Consider the following 26,948-nt stretch of genomic DNA (forward strand, 5'->3'; position numbering starts at 1 on the left):
TTGGGCTGCTCAGTGCCACGTTTTCTCTTCAAGTTTGTGTTTGAAGTATCTTTTAGTCCACCAAGGTCTATAGCTGTGGGTTACTTGTACCCATGAGGCTCGACAGTCTTCCTGTAAGTCTGCCATTCCCTCTGTAACACAGACAATACAACTTCCTGTAACTACCAAAGACCTCTTACTGCTGTATGATTTTTAAAATTATTTATTTTTTTTTTAAAGTAGTCACATGGACCCCATTCTATTCTGGTTGATTACAAAAGGATAGCTAATAGCCTGATGGATTTTGAAATAAAATCCAGGAAAGCATTTAGCCTCCCACACACAAATCAGACATTTATCCATGTAATGCAGCAACACCTTCTACCCCAGCACTATGACTGACATTTCCTACAAAGGAAAACTTCCAGCTAAATAATAATCAGTACATCACGCCTGATTCCAGGGGGAGCTCACCAAGAGAACTACTTCTGTTACCTGACTTTGTCTACAGTGAGCCATGGAGTTTAGAATCTAAAGCAAGATGTTAGAAAAAGCAAACTTTTTTTTGTCCATAATTAGTTACAGGAAAGCTTGAAACTCAAAACTTCTTATTTCTGACAATCACCAAGAGGTTATTTTTCTGGAAGGGGCTCTGGCTGTTACCAAGTGTTCAAAGCTGCCTCTAAAATGAGGGGAGTTCTTACCAATATATTTAACCTTCGCAGCAAATAACTAATAGCCACTCATCACCAAGTAAGTAGGAGAGCAATACGTGTCATGATGTCATTGCAAAATGAATCTGGGAAGAGGGAGAAAAATCAAACCATTACTGACCCACCATTTTGGTAGTTCCATGGATACATTTAAAAGAAACAAACCCCATATACAGACTTAGAAGTTCAGTACCCCATTCTTACAAGTGTCAGATACAGTACAAACTAATACTTCACAGCACAAACTAATACTTCACAGCAATAGACCCCCATAAGAATAGCAGCTACAGCAGAACCCCTCTAACCCAAGAATAATCAGCATCGTTCTGAAGAACAGTATTTCGCCTTTATATCCTCCCAGATTCCAGCAACCCACTGCTTTGAGATTAGGAATTTTCATCAGCTTCAGTGATCTGCAAAAAAAATTAAAACAAAAAAATCCCAAACCTATCACCTTGTAAATTAAAAGTGATCCCACGATAACAGACCAGCAATTAGCTTGAGGTAAAACGTACTGAAAAACATCTGTCCATGGGATTCCTTGTGCGTGGCTACTGTTTTAGAAGCTCAACTACTTGACTAAACAAGAGCAATAATCTCAAAAACAAGATGCTATTTCTGCAGATTGATGCAGTTACTGATGTTACATCTTCCTCTTCCACATGCATTGCTTTTCACAGGTACATTACCCAGTAAGTTATCGTTATTTTTGAAGACCTACAATAAACGAAAATAGCTGGTTAGTTGAAGCTGTATAGTCCTGTCCCCCCAAAACATACATACTTTCATTTTAACATTAGTGTCATTTACAGCCACCCACACTCTAAAGAAACAGGAAAATTACCCACACCTCACACCTACTCAATTCTTTGCCTTCTGGGGAACACTTAAGACACTGATTTATAACAGCTTTCTGCTCAAGGCCTCTCACCTCTGAAACAGCACTGATTTAGTATCAAGTAAATGCTAAAGCATCATGAAATTTTACATCTGTTCCATTTTCTTTGTTTTAAGCTATAAAATAAAGAAATAAACTCAAACCGCAGGAAATGCCTCAAAAGGGAATGAGGCAAAGTTGCACCACTGTTACCATACTCTCAGGCAGGGCAACTTAGGGCAGCTTACTCCCCATTGGGAAGCCTTTACTACTGTTAGCCATTAAGAAACCTTATTGAAAAAAGTCACTTAACCTATTCAAATGTTTTGCTTTGCTTTGATCAATCACCAGATTTCATTGGCTTAAAGATACCTTAACTTAAACATACTGTACTGCTATCCAGCAACAGAATCTTTTCTAGAAGGATGTCACCAAAGACCGTAAGAAAAAAAAAACACAATAAGCAACACAAGTCAATCTTTATTGAAAACTGAAGTATTAATACATAACAATTCTTGTTACAATAAACGTGCTTTTAAGAATTTAAATCTGAGCTCATCTACTCATTGAATTGCATAAAAAATAAAAAAGTATGAATTTTCACAATTGAACTGGCTCAGAATGGAATCTCCACTCTTTGTGTTGATGCAATAGTTCAATGCAGGAGTGAGTGATGCCTTAAAACTTATTCTGGAAGACAACATTGACCTAAACTTAAAAAAGTACCAATACAACTGTTTGTAAGACAGTTTTAAAAAAAGTCATAAAAAGGAAACCTGTGTCTATTCCATAACAAACATGGAGAACTATTACTGGGGCCTCTTGTATTTCCATTGCATGCACTCACTTTTTCAAATCTTAGACAGGAGGGCAGCCAATAATAGCATTACAAAAAAAACCCCACTAACAAATCCATTCTACTTAAAACAAGTCTGTACAGCAGCCAGCTAAAAAAAGCTTTCCCAGTTTGCCTTCTAAGTGCCCAAAAGTCAACAGTTTAGAAAAGTCATGTTCACTTTCTTGATGTTGAAACTTCAGAGCCCATAAATTGTTTAGAATACTTTTTACAATCACAAATGGACCCTTACTACCTGTGGAATTCAGATGTTTCAGTGTTATATTCAACGCCCACAAGAAAAAGTTTCCTCTTTCCTCTCTTCTGTCTACAAAATACACCTTATTTGCTCTCAGCACCCCCCCACACAGAGGTGTACACAGCCTGCTGAAGGAGTCCTCACTACTTCAGAGAAGATCTCAGAATGAACTTGATTCTTGGCGAGGCTTGATGCACAAAACTACCCTAACTTTGCTGCAGTTGTTCTGGTTAATTGGCATTGTACCTCATCAAATCTGAGGGTCTTTGCAGGAAACTTAGAGTTGATAAAATACAGGATTAGAATGCTGACACTTATTGAGAACAATCTGCATGAGCTTAAATCGTTGTGTCTTTTGAAGAGGTGTTCACAAATACTTTGACATGAAGATTAATGGATTGCTTTTGACCCCCTGACCATGCTTAGGTCAGCAAGTGACACCTGCTGGAGAAGGCTGGATATGGATCATGCCCATTTCCTACCCACTACTGCACAAACCAAGTCCTGGGCAACTGCAAATTACCAGTCAACAACCACAGCATCTGTCCTCTTTCCCACAAGTTCCAGCTGAAGCATGACTATTGTTCATGTTCCTAAGATGGGAGGTTTCTCATACATGGTATTTACTACTCTGGTATGAGTTTAAACCTAGAGTTAAGTGGTGGCATAGGATCGCTGTGCTTACCTATTCAAGCAAAAGTATGCTCTAAACCCAAATGAATGGTGTGTATAATACTGTGCTTAAGCAATGGGGAGTGATTCCAAGCCAATTCTGACCATCTTTTGCTCAGATACCTTAAGTGGCCTTACTACCCAAGTAGCAGTGAAGCCAGAACACTCCATGAAGAGTAGTCAATATTGAGTACCCTGGTATACAACTCTGTACCATGAACTATTCTCAGACAACACTAAGACATGGTAGTACTTACGGCGTGGTGGTGGTTTGTTGTTTGGTTTTTTTTTTCCCAGTGGATGAAGGAATACAAGGACGGACTTCAAATAAAGGATTTTTTTCATCTACCACTGCATCTAAACATTTAAACTTGCATAGTACACCAAAAAAGCTTTCTTGAACAGCATTCCTGCACATCTGCTAGAAACTTCAAACAGAAGATGGTTACAACAAGCATAAGCAAGATCTACTAGTAGGTTCTCCATTTACCTTCCTAGTGTTTCGTTAACCACCACACCACTGACTAGGGCTACACGTTTTTGGTGCTAATTATCAACCATTTTTCTTTTGCTGCTGCTACATTTAAAAGACATTTTCATCAGTTGTTACTGACATAGGGAATACCTTAGTTTTTAAAAAATACTTTATCTAAACTCAACACCTGAAATTTTAATAAAAAAAATTTTCTTTCTTGGACTTCTCTTTGTTATTGCTGCAACAGTTATTTTCAGTTCCAGGTTTAAAGTAGTACTTTTTGTTTTAATCATATAAAGCTGCCATAAAAGTTTTTTGTTTGGGTTTTTTTGTGGGTTTTTTTGTTTGTTTTTTTTGTTTTTTTTTGTTTTTTTAAAGAGAAGCTTGATCTGAAATGTCTCTACTGCACTAGCTCTTTTCATTTGCTGAGGAGCTCTAGTGCAAACACATACTGCGTATTTATTTATAAAGGAATTCTAAATAGGGAATGTTATATAAAAAGCAGGAGAGAATGTTTCGTAAGACCCTCACTGTGTAAACGCCTATTTAATGATGTACAGTTTCCCCCGCCACAGTTTTATATCCATGCTTTCTACTATTTGCAACAAAATACCATTAAGATAGTTATATATACACATATTCCCCCCCCCCCCCCCCAGTCCCCCTGCACTGTGCTTTTGGTTACTTTCCATATCAACTACTGGAGACATGCTCCACCCTCCCAGTAGATTATAGTCAATCAAAACTGGAAGGTGTAGTACCTTTCAAAAAAGGTACAAGTTTCCCCCTGGTGGATGAATCCCATAATGCAACTTAAAAAAAAGTGCTCAAGTAAGTGAGACTGCCTAAATGTTACAGAATATTATACAGAGACCAATTCCAAGATGACATTTAGGAATCTGAAGTTAGAGCAAATATATACGAAGTTATATTCATTCCTTAACTATTCATCTATTGCAGCATTCATGAAAGTTCTTTCCTATGATTTTCAAAGCTTTAGTTTATTGGGTGATGAGACAGGAGACAGCAAAGCTTTGAGCTTGTTCTTTATAGCTTCTCCCCAACACAGGACTGTTCCATACCTCAGGTCTTTGTTAAAATCATGCTAAGACAACAAAATGTCACTCTCTACTAGCTACAATGGACAAACGGCCTGTATTAATGTTCACTGTACGCTCTGGCACACCTGACTAATCAAAGCTGCAAATCTACTACACAAATGGAATTCTTAAACAGACTTGAACAGAGCAGTACAGATTCAAATAAGTTTGTCTGGGGTCATTTTCTGCTCCCTATAAAGACATATGGAAATCCCTAAGCTGCAGTAAGTGCTCATGAGTAAGGTTTAAAGTACTTATTCCAACAACATAGCTATGTTCAAGGCATTAGAAATAAGGGGGCCATCCACTGACAGCAATTCATGCAAAATAAACCTAAACTTTATTAAACAAAACAAAAAAAACAAAAAAAAGGGTAGTACAAAATATGTAGAGTGCTTACTGTAAAAAACCAGAGTTACTGAAGGCTCTAACCACCAATGGGTTATGAAGGTACGTAAGCCTCCCACCAGGGCAGAGTACTGGAACGGCAGCATTAAATCAGCACTGATGCTACCCTGAAGTAGCTGCCAAATCTGTATAGGAGCAGAACACCCCAAAACAAAGTGTAACTAGATAGACAACTTTCAAAAAAAAATTACTTCTGAATGGAAGTTAACCTACAAGAACAATACAGCCTGATATACCTCTGTGTAAACACTTGAAAGGGAACAACATTTTATAACCATTTACTGCATAATTTATTGCAGGCAGAATGTACCCAATAAAAGAAAATTGCATCTTTCTGGATCGCAAGCAAAGCAGGTTTAAGAAAAACCTTGATTTTATGTGCAATATTCAAATTTAAAAATTTAAAATCTCCCCCATAACAATTTTGGTATATAAATGGGTTCTAAGGCTAGCCCTTTATCCCTACAGCATTTGCTTTGAGGTACTTTTTAAAAATTGAAGTTGCAAGAAAGAAGATCAGAAATGACTCATTGCAATGAAATGCTGATCTGCAGTCAAGTCTTATTTTACGTGCTTCCAAGTGCAATTTAGAAAGTAAAAAAAGAAAATACTAAGAAAACACATCAAAATGCTGTAATTAACAAATGGCTCCTACTTCAATTACAAATATTTTCAGAAAAAAAAAAGAACAGCTATTCGAAACCTCTATATTCTGGCAGCCCTACTACAGCATATCCATAGTCCATACTGCAAGTAACTAATAAGGAAGTTGTGTTAAAATGTTTTGTTCCCCTTTAACATACTCATCAGGCACACAAGCCTTCCTCAGAATAACATGCAGCTGAACTCCTCCTGTTTGTTGCAGAAAGCCCTAGCATTTCTTAAGTTTCAGGAAAGCAAGCTGGATCAACTGCACATACATTTTCAACTGACTACAACATTCTTTAGGAAAAACAGCATGGATTTCCTGAACTGAGAACTAAAAGAAAGTGTTTTTCTATCAGTCTGTGTGGCAGTCTCACTTTGACACATCTTGCATCATATGAAAGATAGTACTGGATATGTATCTCCCCAGGACATGCAATTCGTTCTGCAGGTGATGTCACCTCCTACTATTCCTAAGAGCCAGTTTTGCCTCAAGAAAGTTCGCTTTATTTACTGGCACACACAGCATTACCTTTCCCATTTCATTCTGATCCTTATGAACATCTGTGTAACACTGAATCCATATAACGAAAATGAAAAGGTACGAAGTAAAATAATTGTGTGCGGGATTTCTACAGCCTGTCTGACTCATTTTCCAGTCACTCCAATTTAGTAGTTGAATTTGAAAAGAATACATCACTTAAATAAAAATATGCCCCTTTTAAACTGGCAAATCCATCAACCTGAAAAAGGCTGAAGCACTTATCTAATGTATATCATGGTATTCTATAAAGAAACTCACTTTCATGATTCTACCTTTTAAGACCCTGCATATATTACAACAGTGCATTAGTGATACAAGTTGTAAAATACTTTTCGGTTCCTTTGGATTTGCATATGATGGTTTTTGCATCAGTCACTGCAGGTAGATTGAGCAAGCTTTGTTTTTGTGTTTTAACATGCATTCAACTAGATATGGATCAGAATAAATTTATACTCCCTTTTTATCATTATAATTAGCTAAAAAATTGCAAGACAGTCCACAAAACAGGATTTGCTTTAAGACTAACTGCTGGAGTTCCAAGATGTAAGATATGCAGCACTGGAAAATCTTCAGTGATCAGGAATTAGTAGTGTTTAGCCAAGTGTTGAAAGCATTCAGAAGAAGAGTCCTGGTTGGAGGCATGAGGGCTTCAGCACCAACTTTTAAACCTCAATTTCTTGATTGCATATCTCCCATCTTCAAACCTACATTAAGAGGGGGTAAAAAAAGCAGGAAATATTCTCAATTATGTGAAATACTATTTGAGTGTGGCAGAACATTCTAACATTGCACACACCACATTAATACACACACACAGCAGATGTTAAGTATTATATAATGCTACCCTAGCACTTAACCAGTCAACTGAGATCTACAGACTTCTAGGTTAAGAATTCACCACATTGATTTTCTCCTGTCATGTCCATTCTACCTTTCTGTCATCACTAGTCATTTTGTCTTCAGTAGAAGGTGCAATATTAAAAAGATATTTTATGCTAAATTTAATTATCAGCAGTCATGAGTTCAGTCACAGCAAAACTCTCACTTTTTATATTCATGTAATATGACACTCCTGGATCAAATATTATATGTGAACCATTTCAGATCTGCAGACTGATATGTAGCATCACAGCAAAATGAGAAATGGCTGTTGCATTACTAACTCAAAGGGAATATAGTCACCTGTAATCACAGAACTCTGGACTGCTAACTGCTGAAACAGAAATCCAGAGAAAGTTAAAATAAAGTTAACTTTGTTGTAAACTAAATGGACTAAATGTCAGACCAACGAACTAGAAATTTTCACTAGTCCTTATTTCAAATGAAGCTGTTCTCAATTTATGCTAACCCTGCCCTCCCCCCAAAAAAACAGAAACAGAAGTGAGGATCCCCAAAACTTTAGGCTTTGTGTCAGTCTGACACACGTTACACTCCCAAAATCCCAAAATCCATCCCACCTTACAGCAGATTCCAAAATAAACTTCTTTTCTTGAAACCCATGATCTAAATTTCAGTCCACACTAGAAACGATTTCTCCATGCTGACTGCAAGAAGTATGAACTGATACTTACCTGAAACAGAGTGAATATATGAAATTAACTCAAGGTTGTATATTTGTTTCAGCAGCTTGTGAGAAAGATTCACTCTCAGAGCAAGGCAAAACACTTGCCTTGCCTACATATTTAGCCAATCAAAAACAAGACTACAAAGTTACACACATTGCTTCATTCAGGAATCATACTACTGCTGAATTCAACAATTACCAAGGAATCCAAAATACTGAATACGTTTAGTCCCAGACGTATTTTAATACAGCAGACTTGAGGCTCATTCTTTCATATTCAACAATCATGAACCATGAAAATGACTCATGATTTCTGAAGATACAGACCACTGAAGAAGTCCCACTAGGCTTCTCTGCTTTGCAGGGAACAGCTATTATAATACACAAAAATTACTGCTTATATTACTCAATTAGAATACTGTAGAAGTACCCCAGACAGCTTACCTTCTGAAAAATCTCCCCGAAAGAACCTGCAACGCTGTCATTTATAAGAAAGATTAACTGCTTTCAATCTAAGTTGGTAACTTACACTGACTGCCAGGATGATCACCACTGTGGGGGCACATAACTATAGGTTGGTGTTCCTGGAGCCCGATATGTGGGCATAGTAACTGGATGAGGGGCTACTGGAGTTGGGGAATGAGTTGTCAACAAAGTACCTAGGATGAAGAGAACATTTTTTTCAGTAAGCACAAATTCTAGTACAGAGGGAAAAAAAAAGGGGGGGGCGGGGGGGAAGAGAGTTAATTTTAAAAACAATTACAGCTTGCTCATCTTATGATTTAAAGTTACCAATATCATTTTGCACTCCAGCCCCAATCTGCCTTCAAACTTCTATGCAAGGGGATCATTTTGATGTTTAGTCCAATGCATACAAAGATACTTATTACTCAAAAATAGCTCTAGCAGAAACCCTGCAACATGAGCATTATTCCCTGTGAAACTTTCCCACAGCAGTCTTTACATGCCATAAGAATATCTGATGGTAGAGATAACTTGACTGATAAATCAGAATGCAAACACGAACTGATTTATTATTACAGATAGGACTTTACAGATTAAGGGGCTTCAGAAACAAACAGGCTGAGATAGCAGGATCTTAACAGTCTTTCTCTACAGCACTTTGTAGAAACACTAACAAACACCTGGGATAAGCTTGCCCATGTACGAAATTCCAATGTTAGCTCAGCTGGTGACACAACTTCTCTAGTTTTGAGATTCCTCAAATTAAATGATAAATTTGACAAGATAAAAACCAGAATCTGAAAACAAGCTCATGGCTCTTGTTTTTAGATTACTCAACAGAGCATCCTTTGGGTGAACGTGGACATTTCTTCATGAGTTAACACTCACTGAGTAACAAAGCATGACACCCCCTCAGTAAACACCCACAGTTGAGTCTAGATTATTGGTTAAACAGTATTTTCTCCAAAACACTACCGCTAAAAGAGTATGGCATTAGGACGTAGACATTCCTAACCATTACCTGTGACACAGAAGACCTGCAGGTAGTGCAAACACATAAAATGTTGTATCTCAATATACAAAGAAGGTCAGCAATATGAGGGGTGGGCTGAGAACACTGCTTTTTCCTCAGCCTTAAGAGGTTGCTGTTTTCAGCTAGGCATAGAGAAATGTATTGTGAAGAGGAAGTCAGACTCCTTTCACTGGTAAGATGAGAAGCAAAGGTTGCAAAAGTAAGTGAAATTCCATACAGATATAAATAAAAACTATTTTACCATAATACTAACACCTGAAAAGAGGATGTGGCATCGCCATCCTCAGAGATGATCAAAATATCACTGACCAAGTATGCAACCTGATCTAGCTGGATCCACTTTGAAGACACTGGACTAAATGACCTACAGAAGCCTCTTCTAATACAAACAATTTTATGATTCTGCCAAGTATGCTTCTGGCATCACATTTTTGTAATGCAGCTGTGTTCTGTCTCAAACTGAAAGGAAAGCTTCATCAAGAAAACTTAAGGGTTGTAAGTTCACATACCTGCTGACATTGCCATAGTAGTCCCAGCCACCATCCCCATAGTCACACCATTTCCTCTTGGTGGTGGAATCGGAGCAGGATACATAGTTGCTGGCATGCCGTTAGGCTGCACAACTGTGGTGTGGTGAATTACGTGGGGTGGTGCTGCATATAAAGGCTGTGTGTAATAAGTGCCCTGCTGTTGGAGAAACAAAGTAAATTAAGTAATTACAGTGTATCTGGTGGGGAAGATAAATGATGTCTTCTTTCATGAATGTATCATAATATAAAAGCATTATTCTAAAGATGCAATGCATTTACAGAGCAGAAGCCAAAACATTCATTTCAACTATTCCAATTGCATCTCACTGGCAATTTTTTAACATTTAGCCCCTTTTTAAGGCATTTAGGATAACATGCAAAGCAGGGACCTTTGTAGAACTCCAATGCTGACTGTACCTTCAACAATAAGGACTCATTCATCATTTGTTCCCTTCGTTTCTGTCTTTTCATATATTAATCCATGATAGAACTTTTCTCATTCTTTCACAACTTTTTATTCAGCTGATTTTAGTTAAAGAACCAAAGGTTTTTGACAAATCCAAATACACTAAGCAGATTGAATAAACCTTGTTACTTGCTTATTAATTCCCTTTAACTACTGCATACATGCCAGGCAAGTTTTCTCTATGCAAAGAGGGTCAACTTTTCCCCAAAATACCACGTTTACTTAAGTGTCTTAATTCTAGCCTTTCTAATAGTTTTCAACAGTTTGCCTAGCATGACTTGGTAATTCCTGAATCACAACAGAGGCTTCCTAAAAAAACAAATTAATGCAAGTTTATGACAATTTGTGACAAAATGAAATCAGGATGTGGTAGTTATAGCATCCAGCGTGCACTTTTAACACTACTGGATCTAGTGTCTCTTCCAAGACTGAACACCTAATCAGCAAGTGCAGAGTAACTGTCATGTGAGAGAGAATGTAAAAGTGCACACACACGCACTCTGTAAATCACTGTATTAAGAATTCTTACTGTATGCAGCTAAAAATCCTCTCCATCCATGAAGAAATAAATGTGGTCTAAAGTTAAGAGTTCAAGCAGAAATTACAAGGTAAACAAAATACTATCCAAAGAGGTTTTGGTTTTGTTCATTTACCTGTGCATATGGATTCTGCTGTGGATAGGCACTTCGAACTGGGTACACAGCAGTCTGATAGGGATTTGGTGACGAAGAATACGGTGGCACTGCTCCACTAGTGGGTGAACAAGATACTTTATATGGGGTGCCTGGCGTATAACCTGAAACAAAGGTAAATCTGCATTAAAAACATGAAAAACAAGTGTCAGTACACTGCTTTCTAAAGTCAGGGGTAACAATTTTTTTCATTTCCAAATACCTTAATCTTCCTGTGAGTACTAGTCTCAATATCCAAGCACAAGTTCTATCATTTACATAATACTGATAACAATCTGAAAATAATACTTGACTATGTCAACTAAGCATGAAAAGTTAACTGTATTTTTGCACAATTTGCTTTTCAAATCTATGGATATTAAATACTTGGATTTGGCATATTAGGCAGCATTCCTACATAGGAGTATTTGGCACATGTTAATATCAGCCCAGTTCTCAACGCACCCCAAATTGTACTGGCAAAACATAGCAACAGTTAACTAACCTGCAGTTACCTTCTGTAGAAGATGATATAGCACAAGAATAACAATTTCAAAAGTCAGAATCATGTGAAGAGCTCAAGATGGATTTTCAGAGAACAGAGACACAATCTGCAACCTCTACTTCAACTGACATTTATTCACATTTGTTTTCTGGCATTTTCTGAACTGGCTAAAGTAAATATGAAAGGCTATACCTTTAAAACACAAGCACTGTAAAGTTCATCGCAACTGCAAATTACACTTCAAAGGCACTTTAATATCTTTAAATCTTCTTTTTGTGTATTACATACATAGACATACCCTTAATCATCACTTGAGAATTATTTTTATACATTACAGTAAGACTTCAGGTGTCATCAGAAAGAATTCTGCATTCCTATTACAAGGCCCCGAAAATCAGTCTGCACTGTTCAGTTTTTACAGGGATAAGTAGCAACTGCTGGCTCAGACCCTGCCTAAAGACAGTTCTATGATTTCTCCAGCCCTCATCAGATGAGGTCTCAGGATAACAGAACAAAGGCTTGATGAGGCATGGAGGAGATCTATGAAGAGTACCATTGCTGCTGCACACTACACTCCCAAGATTATATTATGGCCAGAGTGGGAATACAAATACCTTAGCAGCAGCATCCACCAGTAATGTCATTTAGGGTAGTAAACAACAGGTACGACCTATTCTGGAGAAAGCATCAAGGCCCTACCCTGTGCTATGCTGAAAAGATCTTGGGTCTCATGCAGGTCCACCACACTAGGAGATACAATTTCTGTTTAGTTGGAATTGTACAAACTAGTACTAGGGCAACACAAGGAAGAAAAAACACTTTGTAATTATAGAAAACAAGAGACTAGAGATTAGGTTGACGTTAAAGACTGTCTAGAATGTGCTGACTTCAATATAGAGAACAGATCTGAAGCCATATAGCAGAGAGAATGCTGGCATTTGTGTTGTGAAAAATCAGACAGTGCAGACAGCATGATCACAGACAACCTTCATTCTTTTTGCAGAAGTCTGAGATTCTTTCCAATTTCATTCCACTCTTCAAACTGAAAATTGTCATGTTAATGAAGAAACAGGTTTACTATGTTTTTCTTTTTTGTTAAATAGAATTTATCACCTTTAGGAGACACTAAAGAAAGCTACCACAGCACTTACTCTGAACTTGTTTTTAGAGATACTAAGTATTTGACGAATAGAGCATGCTGAGGAAGTAACTTCTATTTCTAGTATGGAGAGCCATTTGTGTTGAAAAACTCAGCTACAAAATGCTGAACATGAAGCATCACCACTGAACTACAACCATGTCCTCAGTCAAGCCCGCTCTCATTCTAAAAACCCACTGATACAGCTGCACAGGCAATTTAACTTTCATTCATGCAAAGTGGTACATCTGTACAAGAGGTATTCTGCCTTCCCATTTAATTTTTTCTCCCTTACAGGGATCAAAGACCTTAAAAGTAAACCACATAGTTTTCAAAAACACAGAAATTTATGAAAGATACCTGTAAAAAGGTACCCTTTCCAAACAGCAGTGGCACGGCACATTCAAATACTGCTGATGCGAACTTACAAAAGCTTTGATTCTACAAACAAGCAGTTACATCAGAAAAGTTAAAAAATTAAAAATCCCAGCTGTTAGGACAAAGTACTTCAAGTTGTTATCTGCCTGAATTAGATGATCTGGACATTTTGAACTTTAGTTCATAGCTTAAAGAATAGCTAAAAATTAAAGCTACTCTTAGTTCTGAAATAAAAGCTTCTTTTCTATTCAACAGCAATGAAGACCCTAATAGTACTAGCTTTAAAAAAAATTAAGGACATTTGAACATGGTAGATGACTTCTATACATCTTTATTCCTTTTTCACACAAAAGTGAAAAATTTCTTACTCTATCTTGTTATATAGCAGGAGATATATTCCAAGATTAATCAATGCAGACTAATCTTGCAACATGATTAAGTCTAACAAGTCAAGAATCTTCCCCAGAAACCATAACCTCCTATTACAACATAACTGACACAGAAGAAAAAACCCAATCAACTGGATAAAAACATCAGTCTCGCGATTTGGTAAACTGATCACATGCAGCTTATCTTCATCTTCCTGCAGTAGGATTTGCAGACTGCAAGCAATATTAAGACTGAACTACCTTTCAGTTATCTGATCCCAGGATCAAAAACTGCAGCTACTCCTCAGCACAGCTACAGGAATCCTGGAGCACAGAAGGCAGAGACACATCACTAAGGTAATCTCAACTGGGAAACTGAACGGCCTATTAGTAATACAAGCCAATAATAAAAGTCTGCATAGGGTTTTGATTCCTATGCTAAGAGTTATACCCCTGATGGGAACTGCTCTCCCTTGAACATCACTCTCAAAAAAGTTCTTAAGCAATCCAGTGCAAATGCAAGCTGGTATCCCTAGATACGATACTTGTACAGAGGCAATACCCTATCCAAATTATAGTTTTGTTGGGTTTTTTTAATTACTGGAACTTATAATATCCATCCGTTTCCCCACCTTAAATTCAAGGCCAAAGACACTCCAAAATCAGTTCTGCACTCACTATGCCTCTAAGCAGCAAACTGAACATAGACACAGGCTGTACCAACTAGAACCCTCCACAGTTCCAAGGAAAGCTACAAAGCTACACACTTTTAAGAAGTTCTGCAGGCAAACATTTTAGATGACTTACTCTCTCTTGCCTCAGTAATTGCTGCCACACCCTTTTAAACACCTCCTGGTAGTTAATGAAATGCCATACATCACAAACTTCGAACTTCAATACTGCAAGCAGGCTTCCACAACCTAAGCTTCCCAATATCAAGCAGCATCCTTTCCTATCCCTGTAAGTTATGTAAGGGCATTCATGGGCAAATTTGGTTATGTGCCATGTGTATCTCTGAAAAACTGGCATAATACATGCAAGTGAAAGAGTTCCTGAAGATGGCCCAGACCTATATTAACAAAGCAATGTAAGGAATTCCTTAGTATGCAAAATAACCACAGGGAGAATACTGTTCTATCAGATGTATGTTCCTGGTTTAAGTGGAAATTAAATGCTGCCAGTTTCTGGTTTGTTTCAAGCATTGGTACATCAAAATCATCTTCTATTAGTGAAAGCAGAACTACATGGAAACAACTTAGGTGAGTGCTTTGGCTTCTCTTGTGGTTTTTTTCCCCATCTCCCTTTTCCTAGGCTCATCACATTTCCTTTCCCTTAAGTGACAAGCATACAAGTGCAGTTACCTAAATCCTCTGCCAGTACCCACTATGGACAAAACAGTTTTACTCAGCAACCAGGCTTTCCAGACAATTAGTTCAAACAAAACAATTTTAAGGGCAGAAAGAACACAGCCAGCTGAACTTGGAAAGATGATTTAAGAAAAGGATGAAAAAGAAGAATTTTGAAGACAACAGAGAAGAAAAAACAGAATCTGGAAACAACCAGTAGGATGCAAAGCAAGCAGAATCACAAAGGAAGTAGTGAAGGGAAATGCAAGGCAATCCTCAAGTATCAGCCTGAAATATAGAGACAACAGCTATTCCCTTCTCTGAAGGTGAAAGCAGTGTGAGTTAAGATGTTATACTCATTTTAGTTTATCAGATGATTCCTTATGAGTCATATTCAAAGTAATGTAAAACTTATCCCACAGTGTAAGCGCTATTGTAAGCCCCTGCAGCTTTTCCTCATTCTTGGTTCTAACAACTCCCAAACTTCAGGTTACTGCTTCGACATACCTATTACACGTACCTGTTTGGAAGGTAGGATTTGCTCCAGGATACATATTAGGGGAATAGGCAGGAGCAGCCGCTGCATAGCCCATTGGGAAGCCAGCTAGAAGAAAGAATATGTCAAAGTTATTTTCTAGACCAACTGTACCATCTAACCAGACCTTACTCTCAAAGATTCTCACTGTACATCGTTTAATTGATATAAGCTAACAGATGGCCTTCGATCACACCTCCTCAGCTAAAACACTGGGCTCCTCTTCTCCCAAGCCACCTGAAGCTGAATGCTAGATGAAGGGAACGGCTAAAGGAATCACAAGTGCCATTCTCCCTTACATCCCTGTTTCAGCAAATCTCAAAGTTGGCCAAGTAACTCTTAAGTTAGTTGGACAACAAAGTTTTGTGCAACTATCCAACCCCCCCCCCCTCACCCCGAGTTCAGAGTCAGAGTGACTCTGACTCTCCAGCTCATATACACCCCAAGTAGAGAGTACAAAGCAACCTGAGTAGTCCAAAATGCTTGTTGCATTTGATAGATTTGTTATTACACTCAGGTATCAAACAAGCTCACCAGTTTCCAGCATGTACTATGACAGTTAACAGTAACAAGCAATTCACTGAGGTATTGGCAAAATGATAGACAAACACTCTACAATAGAATACAAGAACTACAATTCATCAACATTGTGATATACTGACCTCCAACATAAGGCAAAAAACATCATTAGCAAAAGCTACAGTTACAAAGTTTGTTTAGATTGTAGTAAGTGAAATTTCTAAATTAATCATAGCTATTAATTTTTCCAGGAACTTATTTGCATTATTCCAAACTGTAAAACTGAGTAATGTCTGGTTTTAGAGAGACAGAGTTACTACCACATTTTGTTATCAACATAGAAAGACTTAAACTTCTCTAGATAAAAGGCAATTACTACTTGCATATTCACTGTCAGGCTTAAAGCTGCCAGTTTTAAACTGCTATTCAAATTTGAAGGGTTTCTATTTCACTATAAATCCCAGAGTCCTTAGGAATTAGTCCTAACAAAAATTCCTTAGCTCAAGACTATATATGCTAACCTAGTTTTGTAAAGCACACTGTAAACATATCAAGTGACATACGCTTGGCACTACTATTTGGTGGTCAGCATGGATAAGACTAAGAAAAGCATTAGGCTTAAAAATCAAAGGTAAAAATAACATATTCAATTCATAACAACTTTTCAGCATGTAAATAGCTCTGAAGTTTTCAAATTCACAAGCTGCTAGTGAAAAGCTTTAGTACAGCTTTATACCCTACTCAAACCGACTACACATCTGCAACATTATTTATGTTGTATACATTTTCAGTCCTCTATTCTTTCTTCACAGGTTTAGCTCCATAGTAGAGGACTCTGAGCCGCTCAAGAAACAAGTAATTTGTGAAAAATGTAACTACAACAAGCAGCAGTTTTAGCTTCTACACAGAACTTTCACCCATATGAGAACATTTGGATATCGATTCCTTGCTACTATAAACGCATCCAACAACCTCAAATAGGTGTAGTACAATATAAACAGCTATTAAATATACAACAGCTTCAGAAACACAGTGCCTTTGACTAATACATTCCACCTAGCGATATGTTCATTCCTTTCTATTACCATGCAACCCATGTAAATTCTATGATTCTGAATGGAGAATCTGCAGCTTTTAAATTAGGCAAAGAAGGGAGAATTAGTTATGCAACAGTTCTTTTAAAAAAAATCCTAAAATGCAAGTCTACTTTTCATTTTAGAGAATGCAATCTTCAATCCTGAGCCAGGCAGCTCAGCAAACTATCTCTAACAGTCTAACACTTATTGACTAAGCTGAATTTAAGGGTCACAGTTGTGTGAACTGACTGACTGCTGTAAGGAAGAATTTAGAGTGATCAACTTACAGCATGACATTTAAGGCACTTTTGTAACAATTCTACTTCAATTCCATATATTTTAGTTATGCTAATTTACAACCTAGTGAAGACTGGCAAATATACAGTACTTACATAACTCAATATGTGTAATAGTAGAATAAAAGATTAGAAGTTGTAATGTTGTTTAAACTGAACCTACAATAGTATATCTTCCTAAGTAAATTAAGGTAGCACTTAGATTAGTATAAACAAGAGCTTTGATGCAATGTGTAAATGGTTATAAGTACAAATGAAACCCTGGTTAATATAAATCTGTGTTTAGAAAATGAATAGAGATAAAATTACAGTTATGTTTAAATAATTAATAATAATCTTTATCTAAAGCAAAAGAAAACCTTGAAAAAGCACTTTATTACAAATATAGAAATAGTTGTACTGTAACTGATATTAATTAGTAAACCACTGCTGCATGCTTTATTATAAAATTACTATAGACCATATAACTAAGACAGTTAGAGAACAGTTAGAGAGAATAAAATCATCCTGTGGGACTTATGGTTACGCAGCATCAGGTTTACAATTTATTACTGCACCATTTCAGTCACTCAATAGACTTTAAAACATTGCAACATAGTTTGTGTTTTCCCCTTATAAATACTGTAGAAATCAAGAAAGGTACACTAGTTTGAGGAAAAAGTTTAAAGTACCTGAAAAGCAAAAATAAAAACTAAAAGGTTTTTGAGACGATCAAGTCAACAGTAAAGAAAATTCATTTATGCACCAGTATTTAGAAGAAGGAACAAAGAAAACTGGAACAAGAAAATAGGAACTCCAGTACACCATCTAAGCTGAAAAACAAATTTAAAAGCTGTAAATACCAGTAGCAAAATACAGTACAGCTACAAAGAATATAAACAGTAACAGTGCAGAATGATTTCTAGCTCCCAACATAGACACCAACTAAATCACAAAACAGCCTCCCTGTAAAAGCTACAGAAGTTTAATTGGTTATGATTCAGCTCAGATTTTATGTAAGACCCTCCAGCCTCTCTCAGGATGGAGTAATTCCCTTACCCCACAGATATCAGAAAAAAAGACTGCATCAAGACATACTGCTTGAAATGCCTCAGAGGCACACAGCCTTTCTCTTTGGCCTTCCTGGAAAGTTCTGTCCAAATCTAATTATTGCCTTACCCAACTTCTGAACTACAGGGACATCAGAAATGAAGCCTGCTCACATGCACATTAGGAGATGAGGGGGGAAAATCCCTGGTGAGAAACTTGCAGCCAAATGAAAAGCAGAGAAAGCAAGAAATACATTTAGTTTCTGTTTTAAAAACATTTTTTGGCCATTTTCTTGGTACCACCTTTGATGCTGTGCTTCAGGCAATCATAAAACAGATAGCATGAACAAGAAATAGAGGATAGAAAGGTTAACAGTGCCAACCAACTAGCAGCAGAAATAGACTGACTCCTCTTCTTGCAGGGTGTATATATTAGAGCTTCTAAAATAAGCTGCTTTGGAAGAGATACTGAAGTTAGAAATATAACAGAACAACTAACATCACTCTTGAAATTTTTAAACTGAAAAAAACCACCCAAATCCCAAAACAGATTACCATACATGAAGCCATTCATAAGTGCCTATTTTTTCTTGATTACAAACAAAGATCAGTGTAACTGAAGCTCATTCAAAAAACAGAGTTACTTACCTGGATAACCAATTCCTTTGGCATTTGCATAGGGCACCCCAGAAGATCCAGGGCTATACACAGGATTCATGATTTCAGTAACTGAATCGGGGGCGGGGGGAGAAAAAAAAAGAGTGTTTACTCAAGTATAGGAAAAGCTTGGAATCTCAGCAGCTAAAATGGAACTGGTAATGGGGGAAAGTATATCAGAAGAAAAAGTAACAGAGGAAAAAGCAGCAATTCCACTACTCATCAACATTAAAACTGTAGCTACAAGCAAGAGAGTCACTGCATAAATAAGTTTCAAAGCACCAGAACCCTCAACTGGCTAGAGAATGTCTCAAGAATGAAACATTCTCTGTTATGGAGCAGGCTTTCAAAATATTTCCATCCCTAGGAGTTCCCCCATGGCACGCAAATCCATAACCCACTGCAGGAGTTCCCATGTGTTGGACTTCTACCCCCCATGTCATCCATCATCTGTCCATCACTTACCATCTATCAGTCTTGGTTTCTTCCCATTTCTTTCTTGAAGCATCTAGCCAAGGGATGCAAATACTTATGGTCTATTACTACCGGCATTTCAAGCCTGGGATTCCAGTCCTTTACCAGCACTAAACTCATCAACCGTCAACAGCCCAAGTATTACAGAAGTAAATGCCAAAAGACTTTCTGTCTTAGACAGCTAGCTCACATTTATGTATTTGTTTACTTGCTGCTAAGTTCTTCAGAGGCTATGACAACCTGACAGTTAGGTCCAGTCATTTCTGAATTATGTATTCACACACCAAAAGGGCAACTACAGCTAGCATCACTGGCAGGAATAAAACCAAATCCTTAGTTTTAAAAATGATCTTGTACATAAACGCCAAGGAAAATAAAATGGCACTGAAGATGCTTCTCAAGTTTTTCTAGTATGCCTATGTACTTCTAGGAATATAAATCACTGCATCACAGGTCACAAGCAAGCCTGCCATGTGCCTCTTCGAAGAGTATAGTTTGCAACTACTTTTCTAATACTTTAGAAAAAAGTCCCCATATTTTAACCCCAATATCTTCAATCATCTGATTTTCTGCATATATTTACAAATTTACCACTTCTCTTCCTGCAAGTGCCCATTTTGCACTACAAATAGCCTCTGACAGCAAGAGAGGAAGGCACACCGTGAAACCAGACTTTCTTATTAACTGTTAATATCTGGTTCTTCAGTCACTTTCTCTTCTACATCTTGAGATGCTGTCTTACTTAAATAGTGTGTTAAGCAGCTTAACACAGTTTAACAGAATTTTATAAATAAAGTTTATGAAGCAAAAGAGTCATAATTATGCATGCACTACTTTAGTTATAGAGTATTTTATGGTAGGAATCTGAGTTAAGTTTATGAGTATAGCTGCAGTGATAAACCTACGTTAAGTGACTGTATAAAGCATAAGTTGTCTGCTTTTTAAAGTAACACTAAAAACAGCTCTGTGCCAAGAGTTTTAGCAGCACCTGGTACACAACAGAAGTAAAAGAACCATTTGTGCAAAATTAGGAAATCAGAAAGTGCTGTCAGAAAGTTTATCATCAAGTTTCACAAAACACTCAAACTCAATGTAAGAGAATTACGAGATTCACCAGTTTCTCGGACATTCCCACACACACACTTAGCAATAATACTAACTTAAATAGAATTGTTTTTATTTTTCCAGCTTCATACTTGATTACATATCAAGACAAATGAGTCCATTAAGAATGAGTTAAAACAAACAACCTGCCATTTACATTGCTTAGTATGAGGAAAGCTCCCCAGAGCATCATGTTTTAACCACCTGACCAACATCAAAAGAAGCAGTTTGACACAAATCTCTTTGGAAATGTTCTACAGCAAACTAGTCATCTTCAAGTATAAAGGATCTGAAGCCCCGTGCAGTTTTAGTAGCGCTAACTCTGCTGCTCCATAACTAGCAGGCATATTTTGCTGGACTAGCATTTCACTGTAGCAAGACTGTTCTTTTCTCCCATACTTTCTTCTGTGTATTCTCCTTTCTAAATAAGAACTCTTATTTCCTTGAAAACTTCATCTGTTCCCTTAATATCTCCCTGCATTTCCTTCTCATTTGCATCTCCACTCCTCTTTCAATGTTTATTTTGTCACATTTTGTATCTAAACTTACCAAACCCCTAAGAGGTCCAAGCTTCACTTCAGTCTCAGCATTTCCGAATTGTGGGGTTAAAGCCTGAAGAGAGGTGGATATACACTTCCACTCAAATACAAACAGCACTCTCCCACACCCCCATACCCCTACAAATACACTGCTCCTCCTTGCAGTCTCTGCAGCAATTAGGAGGAAAGAAGACCCTTGTAACCCTCTCACCATTCTGCATGGTGAATGAGAAGAGAGAAAGAGGACTGGATAGCCAGTAAGAGCATTCTGCAAGTATTTGGGGGAAAATAAAACAAAAAAACCCAACTATTAGAAGTATTAGTAGTCAATAACTGCAGAAGAACACAAGGACATACGTTCTGGTGGATGACTTAAACAGAAACCATACAAAGCTGAAAAGGTAAAGAAAATTAATAGAAAAGGTCAGAAAACTCAGACTTGATCTCAAGGGAAGTGCAGATTAAGAGAAAGGAATTCCACTTAAGGGGAAAAAAACCTATGGTACCAGGAGCCTGCAAGCTGCCTCTTACTGGAAACAATGCCAACTTCCACTTCAAATACATCCATACTTTGAAATTCGTGTGTGTACACACACATATATTAATTCAAATTTGGCTGAACAGGTATGTACTTTCACCACTTCTGCTTTCACACTCTAGCTTTCACCACTGAAACACAAGCAGAAATCCACCAGCCTACAAAAAGCGCTTACAGTTTTTGTAATGCAGACAAAACCTCAGATCACCTCTAATTAAAAATAATTATTTTCAGGTCTTCTCTGAAGGACCCAACATGTGTAAGTATAATTATATAGTATTACCCAGTGGTTGCAATCATCTCAACTCTTACCACAATTTTACTTGGAAGGGTATCTGTTATACTGAAATATGGAACCTTGCAGTCCACTTCCCTGTAATGCTTGAAGTCCACATCAAATGCTAGGGAAACTAGTAGTGAACCCAAAGAATCATGGCTTTCAACCTTTTTGTTGACATCCCCTCCAAAGCATTCTCATGTTAATGTATATGTAAATAAGTGTCTACTGTGCATCATCTGTATATAAATTGCACAGAGCCAACTGTATATAAATTACAGTCAACTAATTCTTTCAGCTGAAATGAAGGTAATCATACTTATTAAAGATGCTCCGATTAAAGACTATGCAAGCATGCTTGGGAAGCGCAAATGCTTCACCTTTCATTCTTGCCAAAGCCAAACAATCAAATGCAGTTTTGATCAAGCCTGTTAAATCTCATCTCGGTACAGATACCAGGACAATCATCCTCCTCTTAAATCCACATTTCAGGAAACTGAGCAAAGGCCAGTCGCTGCTAACATTGAAGCTCTAACACTCCAAATTAAATACTCTTTTGCACATGGCTTTTCCTGCTATGCTCAGAATGAGCACGTTTCTAGGAAATTCTGCTTTTAAAAATCATTTTACAGAGATACATGCAAAAAAACACAGACCAATGCAAATACTATAAAACAAATTGCACATTCCTTTGTAATGGATGTATTTTCTTACTATTTATTTTCAAAGTTGTGCAGAAATGCTATCAGAACAAGATCTACTGAATGTCACTTTGTGCTCATTTTATGACAATTCCATCACAAGAGTTGAGGAAGAATCTCCAAGTACCTTGCCTAAAGCACACTATTGTGGTCCACTAATGCTTTCACTCTTGGAACTTTAAGCAGACTCACACTAAGTCATTATAGTATTTAACATCTATCCACCCTGTAATACTTCTAGGATGCTGTTTGCTATGAAACTGTAGAAACGACCCAGTTTCTACTTACATACAATTCTTCAACAAAGTTAATTATCATCAGTGTTCTACGTTTTACCCATTTGATTTCCAGTCAAAGTTTAATAGAAGTAAAATAAAATTCCTAAATGCTTGGTAGTTTCTAATGTAAAAAAAAAAAAAGTCATTTCCACTGCTAAGTAACAAAGAAAATAGTTCAGGACACTTCAGCTCTTCGAATAACTGACAATGATTAAAGTCTCAGTTGCATTATGTTCTGTTAAAACTTCAGCCACCAAAAGAGGCTCTTTGATGCAAATCCTAGGCCACATAACAGGCACTTTTGTCACAATGACTTTAAAAAAAGGGGGCTCACATCAGAAGGCATTCAAACTGTCATAAAGTCTAAGACAACACATCCTACACTGCATTGGTATTTGCAGGTAGCGCACATTTCATTTCTTCCACTCATCCAACACCTCAAAAAAGGTCACTGAATTTTACCAGGAAGCAAGTATTACCCCTGTTCAAAACAGGGCACGGGTTTATGGTAGTCCATGATTGAAGCCAGCTGGAATCAATGCTTACATAGAACTGCGATGCTTCTGGCAAGCAATCTCATTCCCTGTGCTGGGACAGCACTGGCACTCTAACCCCTCAGTAAGTTAGATCAGCTAAGTCAGTTAGCAGAATTCTGGGTTTTGCTGGAGTTTTTTGGGCAGAGGTTTGCTGTGTTTTCTTCCTACCAGCTTGAGAGAGCTGAGACATCACCAAATAGCTAAAACAGCGCCAGTTCCAATACAAGGAAGGGAGCAGGACTGGACAGTGGCAGTACAAATTGAGGTTGCAGAACCACAGCCTGGAAAAGGACAATTAACAGCTTTGCCCAAAGTTCACATATAAAGTAAAATACAAAGCTGGAAACATCATTCATATGCAAGTCTTCCTCCCCTGCTCAAGTTACAAGATGTTCTTGTCATAAAAGAGAAAGAATGAGACACCTGCAATCAACCTTCCATGTTTTCTATGCATGCAATTTTTTATTTTTTTTTAAGACTACAAAGGAATAGAGAAGTTTAGACTTTTTAATCCTTTCTAATACAATTCCCATCAGTAAGCCTATTCTACTAGTGGTCTGTTGTTACTTTTTCTGTGTTGAAATACACATACATTAAAACCAATACTACTTGCACCCAGTATCAGTAAGGACAGAGACAATATGATTATATATTAAAAGACTCAACAGAATTAGTTCTATATGTTCTTCACAAGAAGAAAACCTATACCAAAAATTTAATGCCAAGATCCTGCTCGTGAACCAGCTTCATCTGTACATTAGTGGCATTCCTCTATTCTTCCAAAACCTGAGAACATTACCAAAACGTTTTTTCTTAAAAAAAACCCTACTACCTATGGAAAGATCAAACAAATGGCCCAACACTTCTCAAAGCCTACAATTTCTGTTGTTGCTACTGCACAAGGGGATAAAAACTGTCAGCTCCCATCCTTGCATCTCCTGCATAACTTTGAGATTGTGTATATTCTTATTTCAAAGAACTGGAGTAGTGCAGCAGAATCACCAAATCCTCATAGTAAGAATCTTAGAAGACCATCTGTTGCCAAATTTAGGGGAAGTTAAATCAACTATAAGAGACAGGAGAGGAAAAAAAAAAAACAACAAACAAAGGAAGAATAAAACTTCACGAAGGAATCATATTCACAACTCTTTAGTTAAATCCTGAAGCTCTGCTTCTTGGTAAATTTTTATCCTACAAAGCATTTTTTCATTAAGTTCATTTTCAGTTTATTCCACGTTTCTTTTTAAAATAAGAAGAAACTGTCACAAGTTCCAAATTGAGACAGAATCTCCAAAACCCTCCTAATCCCTCCTACTTTTTAACCTGAAAGTTAAAGTGCATAATTACTATCCCAAATGTACAGGTTGGGAAGCATGCATTATATGAGCCTGGGAGTTTTATGACACTAACAATTAGACAACTTACAGTAAAATCATATTAGAGCAGACAGAAAGTCTAGTCAAATTAGGTAATGTGCACACTACTACTGAACATCTAAGAACAAACTGAGTCCAGCTCTTCTCATGCTGAGAGCTGTATACCTCCCTTTACTCAAAACCTAACTTTTTATGTTTCTCAGGGCATGGATTTTGTCATTTGGCTAGTGTTTATGGTTTGGCTCCAAACGTTCCAGAAAGGCACTGAAGGCGCCCTTTGCACCAGGCCTCTTTTCTTTTTGTCTCACAACTTCTCCTAGAAGCTACAGACAACTGAAAACGTACTCCTTCCTCCAGCTCACAGATATAAAGGTAACAGGGCAGATACAACATGCAAGCCACACACAACCTTTTGCGTGCAGTTGAAGCTTACTATTTATTTGAAAATCCACCTGACCGATCCCCTCATGACTCTATAGCGAGTTTTTGTGAAGTTACCAACGGGACAACCTCCGCCCTACATCAATAAACCAGCACGAACAGGCGTCCCAATGCCTTCAAAAGCAACCTACTCCATAAAGGTAACCTGAGTTCCCGGCAGCGACAGAAAGCAGCAGGGGACGAGACCCAGGGCGGCCGCGGGCCCTGCCTACGCCGGTGCCGCGAGGCAGCGAGTAACCAGCCGGCTGCCCCCTCGGCGAGCCCGTCACCTGCCAGCGCTCCCAGGCCGTTTCAGACACCTGTTACGGACGGCTCTCCGAGCCCCCGAGCGACGCTGAAGGTGACTCGCTGCCCCGCCTGGCGGAGAGCGGCGCGCAGCCGCCCGCCGGGCCGCAGCGCTGTCCCCGGCATCAGCCGCAGCGCTGCGCGCACCGCCGCGGCGGCGGAGGCCGGGGCCCGCCCTTGATGGCGCCGGGACCCGGGATGGCGCCGCCGCGGCCCCGCCGCGGCAGAAGGGGCGGCCCGGATGGCTGAGGGGGAGCCGCCAAGCGGCGCGGCGCGGCCCGCCCGAGAGGCCGGCGGCGCAGGCCGCGGACCAGGCGCCGGGCCCGGGCTGCCTTACGTAACGGGCCCGGCGCGGTGGAGAGGAAGAAGCGGCTCCGGAAGCCGGCACCACCCGCAGCGGCGGGCCTGGCACTCACCGGGCTGCGGCGCTTCGTGGTGGCGGCCCGGCCGTCGCTGGCTGTCTCGCTGCGTCCGTGTGTGTGTGTGTATGTGCGTCCCTACGTGCGTACGTACGTACGCGGGTGCGGGAGACGGCGGGCGGAGCCGGGCGGGCGCAGCCTGCGCGGGGGCGGGGGGGGAGGGGGAAGCAGTGGCCGCCGGGTGACTCCGGCTGCCGCGCGCCCGGCCGTACCGAACAACTGCGCACAGACCCCGCAGCCGACGTCACTTCCACGGGGGAAGGGGCGCGCGGCACCTAGCCGAGGGGGCGGAAGAGCGCCGTCACGTGCACGGAAGCCCCCGGGCGCTGTCCTCCCCCTCCGTAGCACGTGACCCCGCCTCCCCGCCGCCGCCATTAGCGACGGGGCTGAGCCGTGGTCCCGGGCAGCACCCGCGGCCGTCCGCGGAGCTGGGGTTGAGCAGCGGCGAGACTGGCGGAAAGGCAGAGGGAGTTAAAGCGGGTTTCACCTCCCTCCTCGGGGGCGGGGAGAGCCCCCGGCCAGGGCTCTCCCCTTCCTCTGGGTGCCCCGGCCCCGGGGATGGATCGGCTCGCGCCTGCTGGACCCAATGACGCTGTTCCGCCCTGCAGGTTGGAAGGGTTCCTCCTGCGGTAAGGGCTTCGTCCGTGGCCAGCCCTCCCGGCTGCTCGGGGTCGGGCACCCGATGAAGCCGGTGGAAGGGCCCGGCCGAGCAGCCGCACGGCCCCGGTCCCTGCCGGAACCGGGGTCCCGGGGTGTTTGGCCGCCTTTCAGACCCGCGGCGCGCTCTGCCCACAGAGCTGTGGCAGAACGGAGAAGCTGAAGATCGGTCTAACCTGAAAGTTGGGAGGAAAAAGATAGACGGCTTAAACAGAACCTCCAAGAGTGCCGGTAGCGAAGT

The 26,948-nt window shown here is 39.4% G+C and overlaps 1 protein-coding gene across 7 annotated transcripts; it reads right to left on the bottom strand.

Moving 5' to 3' along the window:
• Positions 1–2,029: 2,029 nt before the first annotated feature.
• FAM168B (family with sequence similarity 168 member B) lies at positions 2,030–26,249 on the bottom strand. 7 transcript variants are annotated; one of them, XR_012651008.1, is made up of 9 exons: positions 26,048–26,229; positions 19,074–19,154; positions 15,492–15,575; positions 11,219–11,361; positions 10,079–10,256; positions 8,601–8,730; positions 7,965–8,078; positions 7,690–7,717; positions 2,030–7,211 (listed from the first exon to the last, which is right to left on the bottom strand). XR_012651008.1 is itself a non-coding variant. In XM_075031999.1 (8 exons), the coding sequence occupies exons 2-6, from the start codon at positions 19,141–19,143 to the stop codon at positions 8,618–8,620; spliced, it is 588 nt and encodes a 195-aa protein (XP_074888100.1). In that variant the 5' UTR covers positions 19,144–19,154; positions 26,048–26,229; the 3' UTR covers positions 2,030–7,211; positions 7,690–7,717; positions 8,601–8,617. The 7 variants fall into 7 exon arrangements, 5 of the variants coding, with proteins under 5 accessions (XP_074888100.1, XP_074888099.1, XP_074888101.1 ...); XR_012651007.1 differs by lacking the exon at positions 7,690–7,717; XM_075031999.1 differs by lacking the exon at positions 7,965–8,078.
• Positions 26,250–26,948: the final 699 nt, after the last annotated feature.

The sequence above is a fragment of the Buteo buteo genome, chromosome 7 (assembly GCF_964188355.1).
Source record: "Buteo buteo chromosome 7, bButBut1.hap1.1, whole genome shotgun sequence".
Taxonomy (NCBI): domain Eukaryota; kingdom Metazoa; phylum Chordata; class Aves; order Accipitriformes; family Accipitridae; genus Buteo; species Buteo buteo.